Source organism: Desmodus rotundus, chromosome 10 (genome assembly GCF_022682495.2).
Source record: "Desmodus rotundus isolate HL8 chromosome 10, HLdesRot8A.1, whole genome shotgun sequence".
Classification (NCBI taxonomy): domain Eukaryota; kingdom Metazoa; phylum Chordata; class Mammalia; order Chiroptera; family Phyllostomidae; genus Desmodus; species Desmodus rotundus.
The window spans coordinates 33,050,614-33,061,798 of NC_071396.1; the positions used below are offsets into that span (position 1 = coordinate 33,050,614).

The 11,185-nt window shown below is 51.1% G+C and overlaps 1 protein-coding gene across 13 annotated transcripts in view; it reads left to right on the top strand.

Annotated features, from left to right (window-relative positions):
* AKAP13 (A-kinase anchoring protein 13) overlaps positions 1-10,716 on the top strand; it is a 230,064-nt gene extending 219,348 nt beyond the window's left edge. For 12 of the 13 annotated variants that reach the window (XM_045196387.2, XM_024561921.3, XM_024561923.3 and 9 more), the window contains 5 exons: positions 63-107; positions 2,676-2,726; positions 3,455-3,904; positions 5,174-5,507; positions 6,292-10,716. In XM_045196387.2, coding sequence (XP_045052322.2) covers positions 63-107; positions 2,676-2,726; positions 3,455-3,904; positions 5,174-5,507; positions 6,292-6,341 — 930 coding nt within the window. In that variant the 3' untranslated portion in view covers positions 6,342-10,716. The remainder of the gene's footprint in view (positions 1-62; positions 108-2,675; positions 2,727-3,454; positions 3,905-5,173; positions 5,508-6,291) is intronic. The other variant, XM_024561924.3, reaches the window with a different exon arrangement.
* The last annotated feature ends 469 nt before the right edge of the window (positions 10,717-11,185 follow it).

Sequence of the window (11,185 nt, forward strand, 5' to 3'; positions counted from 1 at the left end):
ACAAGATACAGCTCCCGCCTCAGGAGCTTCGTATTTTTAAATGCGTGTTTTTTGTTTTATAGGGTGGTAATGCTAACCTGGCATTTATACTTAAAAGAAACAATGAGGTAAGGACGTTATGAGCTATTTAAGAGCCTGATTGTGTTATAGTTGCTAGGCTGGGAATGCTTATTTTTGTCTTGCTGATATAAACAGGTCAACTCCTGGCCGTGCTCTGCACGCTTCACCACTCGGGGCTCATGTCCTGCTTTCCCCTGCCCAGGTCATCTTGGTGCCGCGCCGCAGCGCTGCCTGCTGAGGTGGCCTCTGCTTCTCTGTTCTGGAGAAGCCTCTTGCTTTCTCTGGACGCTGGCTGTGAAGCCTCCTTGGTGGCATCTCCAGTCCAAGCACCCCACGTATAGTCTGTAGCCTCCTTTCCCACAACACAAGCCTGGGCCACAGGAGCCACTCATGTGCAGTGTGGTGAATTAATTTGTGGGCAGCTCTGCACAGTCATTTCTTAGCCTGCAGGGCCTCACGTGGAGCTTCCTTCCTTGAGCCCTGCTTTTCACACAACACATGTGTCCTCTAAAAGTGGCCCTGGTGTCCTGCTCGTTAGAGATCGGACTCTGGTTTGAGACTTTCCCACCTTCCTTCAGCTGAGGCCCGCTGATCCTGCAGGGTAACTGCATTCCTTTCCCTGGCTCTCCCTCCCCGGTTCCGTCTCAGGAAGAGTCCTCGAGGCCGCCGTGCTCTCCGAACTCTTGTTTCCTCTGCGCGTGTGGTTGTGTGTGTCAGCGGACTGGAACTCTGTATACCACGGTGGCCTCCGGGGGGTGTGCCTCTCAGGGCCTTGTTTGTGTTTCTTCTTGCTCTCTACCTAGACCCTTAATTCCTGAGAAGCATTGTTTTCAAATTCTAAATTAATGGGACCATTCCTTTTTTCTTCTAAAGCACAGAGGGATGTTATGTTGTTTTCTCTTTGTTGGCATGGAAGCCCAGACACTGAGGCATCCTGAAGGAAAGGCCCTTCGTGTCTACCCTTCAGTGGGACTGATCTATTCCCGCACAGACCGTTGCTCCTGGTGTGTGCTGCTTGAAAGTTAGCTCCTTGCTGACTTTTCCATTTGGTGACTTCTGCCTCTATGTTTAGTGAAAAGAGCCAGGTAAGAGACAGAACAAGACCAGTGTTTCCCAGGCATCTCAGGGCTACACGCTGCAGATGCGCAGCCAGAGTTGCTGCTCTTCTGTGACACCCCACTCTGTTATTAACAGTAAGCTTAAGTGAGGGGTTAAAGCATTCTCAGATATGCTTAAGCCTGAGAAGCACTTTTTGTGTGTTTTAAGTATTATAAGAGGAATTACGTATTCATGGCAGAAAATTTGAAAACTGCCCAATAATGAAAAAAAAAAACAAAAATAGGGGAACATAATCTCACCACTGAGAAATAACTGGGGTTAAATGTTCAGTGCTCCTCTTTCCGGCCTTTTCTTCTACATAACACCCATCAATGCGTCTGAGTTTCTGTGAGTGTGACTGGTGTAAAAATAGTGTTCCACAGCTTGTGTCACTGCTCCCCGGAGCACATTTATTCGGGCACGCGCGGTCACAGTGGCGCACTCTGACGTCGTGCCCTGGATCGTATGTAACCTCTCCAGGGGTGATTCTTTCTCTGCTGCTCTGCTTTCTGTGTGACACAGCTCAGAGCTCCTTGTCCAGGCACCCTTCCCCTCGGCGTGCGCTCTGCTCCCCGGAAGGGAGGTTACGCAGAGCGCAGCCCCGCCGTAGGGGCCCAGGCTCCTCCTTGCCTTTCTTCACCAACATCAGGGATTTTCATCTTTCAGTTGACATTTTGTTGGTTTGAGGTGTTCAAGTGGTATCTCTTTATCTGGCATTTATCTGATTTCCAGTAAAGCTGAATCATTTGTAACACATTACACAGTTGACCATTTGTAGTTCTTCTATAAATTGCTGGTTTGCATTCCTGGCCTGTCTTCCTATGAGAATATTAATTTCTTATTGATCTATGAAAGCCTCTTTAAATCAACTGTTTTGTGTGACTTCCTGGTCAGTTTGTCCTTTTTGCCTTTTAATTGTATGTTTTACATAGTGAAAGTTGAAGATTTGTGTGTATGTGTGTGGTTTCTTCCATTGCATTCCCTGTTTCAGGGTCAGGAAGACATTCTCCTATTTTCTCATAGCTCTTTTATGGTTCTTTTTTCAATACTTGGCATTTTAATGTATTGGAATGTTTTTCTTGTGTGAGCCAGGATTCAGACTTAGTTTTTTTACAATGATTTAGCCAGTTTTTCTCAGAACAATTCATTGAACATTCTCCGTTGATTTACAAATGCTCCTTCTATCATGTTCTAAACCTTTACGATTTGCTTCCGGGCTTTCTGTTCTGTTCGGTGGGCAAGCATATCGTTTTGTGCCAGTCAGTCTGAATAATTGGAGCTTTCTTTACAATACTGTGTGCTCATGTCCCCCCTACACACATAGTCATTTGTTTGGTCTTGTTTTGTTTTGCTTGGCTAACTGGACCTGCTTTTTCTCCTGGTGCTCTCAGTTTGAAAATACTTTGTTCCAGTCAAGCACCTTGCTTTGCGTGGGGAGGTTACCTGGTCAGCTGACTGATGGGTGGCGGGCGTGTGGCTCAGTCCTGACCAGACGTGTCCCTGTGTTCCCTCCACAGCAGGTGGTCCAGAGCATCGTCCACCTCCACGAACTCCTCAGCACTCTGCAGGTGTGTGCCTTTCTCTCTCCCCCCTTGACTTCTTTCTTTCCACAGAGGCGGTAAGGAGGGTACATTGGTCTGGATTTTGAGTTTGTAGGTTGCTTTTATGAGTGTCTGGGGCCCTCGGTCTAGAGAAGAGTGGCTCTCAAGATGAGGAGGGGGTCACAGGATGCAGTGGTTAGGGTGCTGGCCGCCCTCTCAGGCTGCAGGTGGCGGACGGCCGGTGTGCATGGCAGTTGTGTAGCAGCCATGCCCCAGGAGGCACCAGCATGCTCTCGGGCCATCATGTCACTCCAGAGAGGCTTCGGTAGGGTTATGAGTTTCCGTGTCCCATTTCTCTCTGTGCTGTTTGGATTGCAGGGCCCTTTCGATACAGCTCTTCTTTACACTTCCTAGGAGCATCTTCCAATTCTGCTCGCTTTCTTTCTTTAAGATCTAACTAATGCCATCCTGTCTGCTCCCACCTGCAACACACTGCACACCAGCACTGGTGCCTGCAGACAGCACGTGACCAAGTCTGACAGAACACTGAGTTCCTGTGCCATTGACGTCCCTGTTTGATAACTAACTGCCCACAGTTCTCCTGGGGTGTTTTTCCCAGACCAGCTTCAAATGAGAGCAGAGTGTACTCTGTCTAGTGACTAGAGCCCCCAGGGACTGGGTTAGGGACAGGAAGCAGAAAGCTCACTGTCTTCCTGGCCAGAGGTGCATTTGTCTCCTCCTGGTGTCTTCCCCAGGGGGTGGTGTTGCAACAGGACAGCTACATCGAGGACCAGAAGCTGCTGCTGGCAGAGAGGGCGCTCACCCGGAGCTTGTCCCGCCCCAGCTCGCTCATCGAGCAGGAGAAGCAGCGCAGCCTGGAGAAGCAGCGCCAGGACCTGGCCAACCTGCAGAAGCAGCAGGCGCAGCACCTGGAGGAGAAGCGCAGGCGGGAGCGCGAGTGGGAGGCCCGGGAGCGGGCACTGCAGGAGCGCGAGGCCCAGCTGGCCCAGCGCGAGGAGGAGGTGCAGCGGGCGCAGCAGGACCTAGAGAGGGACCGGGAGGAGCTTCAGCAGAAGAAGGGCACCTACCAGTATGACCTGGAGAGGCTGCGCTCGGCCCAGAAACAGCTCGAGAGGGAGCAGGAGCAACTGAAACGGGACACAGAGCGTCTCAGCCAGAGCCAGGTGGACCACGGTGCCTGTCAGGTAGGAGAGCCGTGAGTAGAAGGGGTTTGCTGTACCTGTCACTGATGTAGTAAAGAGCCCTCTGTGTGCTGAGCCCCGGGAAGAAGTAAGCCCAAGATATAAAGGCTGTTTCTGTAGAATATCTTTTACACTAAAAGGGGCAGGTGAGGAAGTAGGCCTTTTTCTCATTTTTTCATCTCCAAGAGGTTGATGAGAGTGGAAATGCTGGGGATTTGGTCAGGAAGTTGTCAGAGACTTAGAGCTGACGGGCACTTCCGCAGCGTGTCTTGAGACAATTTCAGGGCAATCCCTCTGCTCTGTGCCACGTAAGAAATCAGAATTTTCACCCCACTGAAGGGACCTGTCGCTGACGGGGGGAGCTCAGCACGGATTAGGGGCCTGTGAGCACCAGGCGGCAGTAAGTGGCTCTGATGCGTGGGTCATGGTAAGGACAGGTGGTGAGTTCGGGGGGCGTCAGTTACAGGGAAAAGCCCACCCCCGAGGGAGGCAGCTGCTCTTCTGCGGAGGGGTACCCCTGCTTAGGGATACGGGTGAAGACTTCCTTTTCCTGTGGCTGCCACTCCCATGGGAAGGAGGTTTTTCCTTCAGCCACCGCTGGCTCCTGCTCTTCTTTCCGTGAGACTCAGTGGCAGTTCTGGGACACAGACACTCGTGGCAGGTGAAAAGCCTGTGCACCAGGTCGCCTGTCTAGATACTCACGTCATGTTGCCATTTGATTGATTGATTGACCTTGGACCATGAAAGAAAATTAAAGTGACATCTTGTAGGAGGCACAGTTTTGCTGTCTGCAGAGGTCCTCTGTCACTGGAATGGTGTGAGCAGCCAGTGGCTCTGCACAGCTCCTCATGGCACAGGACAGGCTCCGCCCCTCCAGTCACGTCAGCGGGGCTTCCACAGGCCAGAGAGAGTGCACAGCAGGTTGCTTGTCTTCCTCTTGCTTTCGCTTTGGTTTACATCCCTGTGGAAGTCAGTTTTCAGATCAGCAGCTCCCCTTTTTCTTCAGGGAGTGGGAGTTCTTTTTTAAGCTGCCTCATCCAAGGTCCTGTTAATTCTTTATGATGCTGACGGTAAGTGCATGTAGGAAAACACAGTAATGGGGTCCAAGGTGATATTTTTAACATTTTCGTAGATACTACTTGGGGGAGGGCAGGAAAGGAGTTCTGCGTCTTTTTATATTGAGGACCATGGAGTCCAGGGAGGCGGGTCGCACCGAGCTGACCCACCCCGGGCGCCGCAGCCTCTCAGTAACCCCCCTCTGCACGTGTGCAGGTTTCACATCGACACACCAAGCTGCTGAAGATCCCGTCCTTCCTCCCCAGTCCTGAGGAATCCCCCTTGCCGTCTGCACCTTTGATAGCCAAATCGGGCTCGTTGGACTCAGATCTCTCAGTGTCCCCGAAAAGGAACAGCATTTCTCGGACACAGAAAGATAAGGGGCCTTTTCACATACTGAGTTCCACCAGCCAGACCAGCAAAGTCCCAGAGGGTCTGAGCCAGACCCCAGCGTCCACCTCCTCCTCCACACGCTTGTTTGGGTTACCAAAGACAAAGGACAAGAAGGAGAAGAAGAAGAAGAACAAAGGAGACCGCTCGCAGCCCCGTGGTGAGTCACACACCTGTCTCCCTGTGGCCGTCTTGTCCTGGATTCTGAGGAGGAGGGTGGATGTTCTGGGCATGGGACAGGTTAATGAAGGGGCTGTTCAGGTGTATAAAAGCCAAACCGCCTTACTTCTCACCAAACCCACCTGTTCTGCCCGCAAAGGAGTGAGGCACTAATTCGGCCAGTGTCTCGGAGCCTACTCTGTGGCAGGTGCATGCAGAGTAGAGGGCAGGCTTCATTTTCAGGCATTTATTATCTAATTAAGGAATGCAAACCCTCCTCAAGGGAGCAATTTCAGTCTTCCTGGCCTTCCGTTATCTGCCTGGTCCAGCAATTGATAATAGTAACTCACAGTCGGTGAGCATTCCGAGATCACATGACTTCTTGAAGGGACTGTGGGGAGGAGGCGAGGCTGACTCCAATGTGGGCCAGAAGCCTGCCCTCAAAGAGCTCATGACTGACTGCTAAGCCGGGCACCCCTATCCCCACCCCCCCAAAATGATTGTACACTCCCCCCATGTGAGGTCAAAGAGAAGTTTGTTTGCTGGACTGTTTATGAATAGGAAGTCCAGTGCTTCTTCAGAGTTAAAGGGAGCAGTGGGGAGTGACAGACATTGCCGGACCTCATTAACAGAACCGGTTAGGGAACCACGGGCTGGTGGCTGATGGCTCGGCCCACCAGCCTGTGTCATCTGTTTGCACCTCGGAAGACTTGTGTTTGAGAACGGAAGGAGGGGATCTGTTTTTTTCTGACTTTCTTTTCCCTTCTTGGTTTTCCCATTTCCAGATGGCCCTGCATCAGAGGTGCCCACAGAAGGGGAAGAGATCTTCTGCTGACCCCATTCCCCCGCTGGCAGTGTCACCAGCCCCGCCCTCCTGCGTCCCTGCATACCTGCTCTCTCAAGTCGACACCGTGCTCTGCAAGCGTCCACTGCTCTGCACTGCCCCAAGCCTTGCACCTGAGGAACGAGTGGTCCAGAGCATCAGGGTGGGTAAGGAGGCCCCAGACTTACCCACCCAGGTCACTGCCCACGACTCTCGGGTTGGGGCTGGCCTTCCTGAGGATGTTACACTGAGAATAGTGTCCGCAGAAGTCCAGGCGCTGGTTTCAAACATGTCAGGAATTCCTTAAAGCTGAAAGAATGTTTCCAGATGAGGTATGCATGCCGGCTTCCTTTCATTTTGGGGAACACAACTGAAATTTGGACAGCAGGCAGTGTGGACTCTCTGTGTGCGCATAGACGGTAGCTATCTGCACAGACATGGGTACGGCAGAACCATGCGCCTTCTGTCCCAGCTGCTCTGCACAGTGGCTCACCCGCAGGTGCTCAGCCTCTCACCTGCCAGGCCTCGGAGGCGGTGTTGTCCCCCGCCCACCTCACCCCTGTGGACATGTGTTTCTCGTTTCATTTCAGAAGGGATGACAAACATTTGTGAAAACCAGTGAGAATAGGCCTGGTGTGTTTCAAAAGCATGAGATCTGCACCACCTTGGTTTTGGTATTTCAGTCACAGCCTCTAGCGATTTCATTAGTCAGTTCCGGAAGAAGTTCTACACTGGCCTTCCAAGGTGTTTGCCACATATTCCTGGCACGGATGAAGTAGAGAGGCCTCCTCACCGTTACCCTTGCAGTGTGACACTTTTTGGTTGTCACTGACTGACCATTCAGAAATGGCCACGGCCTCCTGGCAGTATTCCTGAGACCTCGTGGGGACTCCCTGTGAGCAGTTGTTCCTGCCTGACCCTCCCTGTGGGAGACAGTGGTCCCCTCGACGTTCCACCAATAGGGACTGCATGCTCCCCCTGCAGGGAGCTTTCCCCACCCTGTACTAGGACAGCTGGCCGAGAAGGAGGGTCAGGGAAGGGTTAGCCCCTACACAGTGGTTTCCACCGGTGCAGAGAGAAGAGCCAGCCCAGTGTGGCTTGCGCAGGTTCTCATTCTGTGTCACGGGGCCTTGGCAAAATTTAATTTCTTAAAAATTTGTTTTTAAATCTAAATGTCTGTTGGTTCTTGTACTCAGACCCTTGACGATGCCTCATGTGCCACCTGTGTTTTATGTTCTTTTTCCTTCTTCTTTTCCCTCTGCATTTGGATCTGTGTCTGTTTTCAGCTTGTCACTGGCTGGCAGGTGCAGGATGGTTCCTGGGTGACATTTCCCTCCGAGGCCCCACACACCTGCCACGCTAGTAGCTCCCAGGGGGTGAGACTGGGAAATTCTCTGCTTTAAATGTGGCCTTTGATTCCTGCTTTTGCCCCTTAGGAGCTGGGTCTTTGACCATACTTTTTAAAAACAAAAAAACCTGTAACTTGGTGCTTGTTGATGAATTGCAAGCTGGCCTTGCAGATGGAGATATTTATCTTTCAGTTTATTTGAAAGAGGTCTGTTTTAAATTGTTAGAGTAGATTTGTTTTATTTATTGTGTGTGTCTGTGTGTGTGATAAGGGTGAACATACTATCCCAACGGTTTCAACTCTCTGATCACTACGGAGAGTGAACAGCGGCCCGGCTGCTTACTCCTCAGTGTCTGTCAAAGTGCCTTGAAGGCCCCAAAGAAATTATGATTGGGGGAGGGGTCCCTTTCCTTCCCTCCTCCCACCCCACCTCATTCTTTAATCAAGGGATGTCTTCTTGCTTGAGAAACTGGCCGCCTATGATGGACATTTGCCTGTTTTTGTCATTGAGATTTCTTACCTTTCAGTCATAGACTTTAGGGAGGAAGCGGAGTTTTCTCTTGAAATCATGATGTAACCTGCACGCGCACCCTCTCAAAGACCCTAAACAGCAAAAGCTACATTGCTTGCTTCCTTCTACCAGTCCCCCCAGCTTCAAGTTACAGCCATGGCTGTCCTGGGACTGCATGGAGCTCTGTTGGCTGTCTGTGTCACTTGCTGGAGGTAGTCCTGTGGCTTCATGTCGCACAGAGAGAAGCACTCTGCTAGAAAGGGCACTGGCAAACATCCTTCCTCTGCGTCAGTGTGGGCCGGGCCACCTGTGCTCCGGGCTGCAAACAGGAAGGGCTTCGTGCCCAAGAGATTGGCTGTCACGTGTGCCCTTCACGGAGGCGCTGCGGGCTCTGAGCGCTGGCCCAGGCCGCACAGTATGGTTTCCGTTTCAGGCCCACAGACCCGTGCTCTCCACCCTCTGTCGTGTCTCCCCTTGGACATGGAGCTCGGGGCTTCGGCTGCTGCGCTCGTGCTCTGACCCTGAGAATGCTCTGGCCAGCGAGGCTGAGCCCTGGCTGGGTTTCTTCCCTGTGACAAGCGGTTGTCTTCTAGGGTGATGCAGATTCAGTTCCCTGTGGGTGTTCCACATGAGAAAGCTGTGCTACTTCATCAAGCTCGAGAAATCAGATGCCCCAGATTGAGTTTAAGTTTTGGGAGGATGGAGGGAGACACCTCCCAGAGTCCCCAGATTTTCAGAATCTAGTAAATTTTCCGGAAGGATGGTGTGTCTTCTCTCAGCTATATCATCTCAGTAATTGTCATCCTGGTTGGATGACGTGTGCACTTTACATGCCGTCAGCAACTGGCTTCATTATTCTGACAACTGTGTTGACTGATTTCTTCTTTGAACATGCAGAGGGTTAAAAACATGCACCTCGCTATAATTTAGCCTTTGCCAGCACGCCATCTTCTACCCTCACAAGGGCTATCTGTGGGCAAAAAATCCGTATCAAGGTTGTTTTTGGAAAGGTACGAACCTTACCTTTTTTCCTCTAAGTCTCAGGGTAATGCCACTGAAGGTCGTCCCTTCGCTCATCTGCTCCCTTCGTTACCTCCCCTGGCGTGAGCAGCGGTGAGCACAGATGTGTAAGAGCCTTGGGGTTTGTCGGACCCTTCTTGGAGTGGAAGGGAGGTAGCCTGTAGGGGTTTAATAGAATAGGCTGTACCTGAAATGAAAGTTAGAGCCATAATCTTAAAGGCCAGAACCTGATCCAGAAGTTTCGGTTCACAGAAGTGGTTTCTGTTTCATCCTTTTGTTTCCGAGGTTCTTTATCTGTAGCTGTTTCTTTCTTCCCAAGGATTTTGGAATTGACATGGGAGCGACCAGTTGTGCCCAGAGGACAGCCAAGCCCTGGGAGGGTTTTAGAGAGATGGTCCTGGTAAGTGGGCTCTGGTGGCCATAAAGAGGATGGCTTGGAGGGGACACTGCAGAAGGGCATCAACATCCCACCGCCACCCCTTTGCTTGGATGCCCATGCAGCGTGGAGCCAGAAATGTGCCTGTGGAGTATGGTGGCTGGCGGAGGTTGAGAGAGAGGTCTGCCTGCCTGCCTGCCTTTAGCAGGGCCGGTGGACGCACAAACGACTGAGGTCCCAACTATTTGCTCTTCTGACCGGCTCTCAGAGACAAGGATGGGGGCAAAGAGTTTGCTTCTGTTTGGTTCCTCCTTTTTCCTTCAACGTAGCATAACATTCCTAGTTAACCAGAGTTTAGAATCTACTGCCTGCTGGCCAGGTTTTAAAATGAGAAGTATTTTAATGCTGCCATAAAAAGAAAAAACAAAACAAAGGCTTCTTTCCATGGCCTCCTCGCCCAATATAATTTGTCAAAAAGATGTCAGGCCTTGAATTATTTCTCCGTCTCGCTAAGGTTTAAAGATGGGCAAACCCAAGTGCTTAAAATCTCTCCCGCCGCAGACCACGTTGGACCTGCTGCAGACACCGGGTCTGAGCCGGCCTGTGCCAGGGCCTCCCTGCCCGGAGCCAGAGGGTGTGCACCTCCAGCTGCTGTGCACCCCAGGTCTTCACCCTGCTTGAACGCCTCTGCCTTCGCAGCCGCTTGACAGGAAGGCAGCGAGAGCGCTCCGATAGGGACCCGCCCTGGGGTCACGGTGCAGTCTGTGGTTTCCTGTGTGTCACGTCCCCGTCACCCCATCGGGGGTGTGGGGACATGCCAGGATGTGCGGGAGGGGGATTGCACACACCTCTTACCTCTGCTTCCGCTCATTGTTTTAGATGCCAGGTGAGCATTTCTGTGCTAAATCCTATTAAATAAGAAGTGGTTAAAACCAAGATGCTGTACAGTAATTTGTAATTATGTACAAAGTAAAGCAGTTTTAAACTGTAAAGATTTTTTTTCAGTGTTTTCTGGAATTTTACAACATACTGGCTTTGTATTTTATTTATCTTCCTGTGTAGTTACTGGCTTCAGATTCTTGTAAAGTTCTTCTCGACCCTTCCAAAAAAATAAATGTCCTGTAAGTCTTCACTGTGGCTGCCGTGTGTCTGTCCATCTGGGCTTCCTGGGGGGAGTCTCAAGATACTCTGGGTTCCTCGTAAAAGGGGTAGCCTCTTCCCCAACTGTAATGAGAGCCTTCTCCCCAGTGAAAGCTGTTTCTTTGTTTGGGGACAGGAAGCAGGCCTGAAGCACGAAGTGTCTCTGTGGGGACTCCCACTCTTTCCTACAGCCGGGACTCAAAAGCCTTGCGGTGCCAAGTGTTAGAACTCTTTCCAGTTAATGAAGTAAAACTGTCCTTTGCTGTAGATTCTACAATGTGAAAAGATTAACGTTATATTGCCTTTTTTGCCAACTTTCATCACCCCATCCCATCCCCTAAACAGGGCAACTGCCAAAACCTAATTCAGGAAGAAAAATCTTATTTGCCTGGAGCGAGCTCCACAGGGATCAATTGGATGTGACCGCAGAATGCCGGGGGCTCCACTGAGAAATCGCTGAA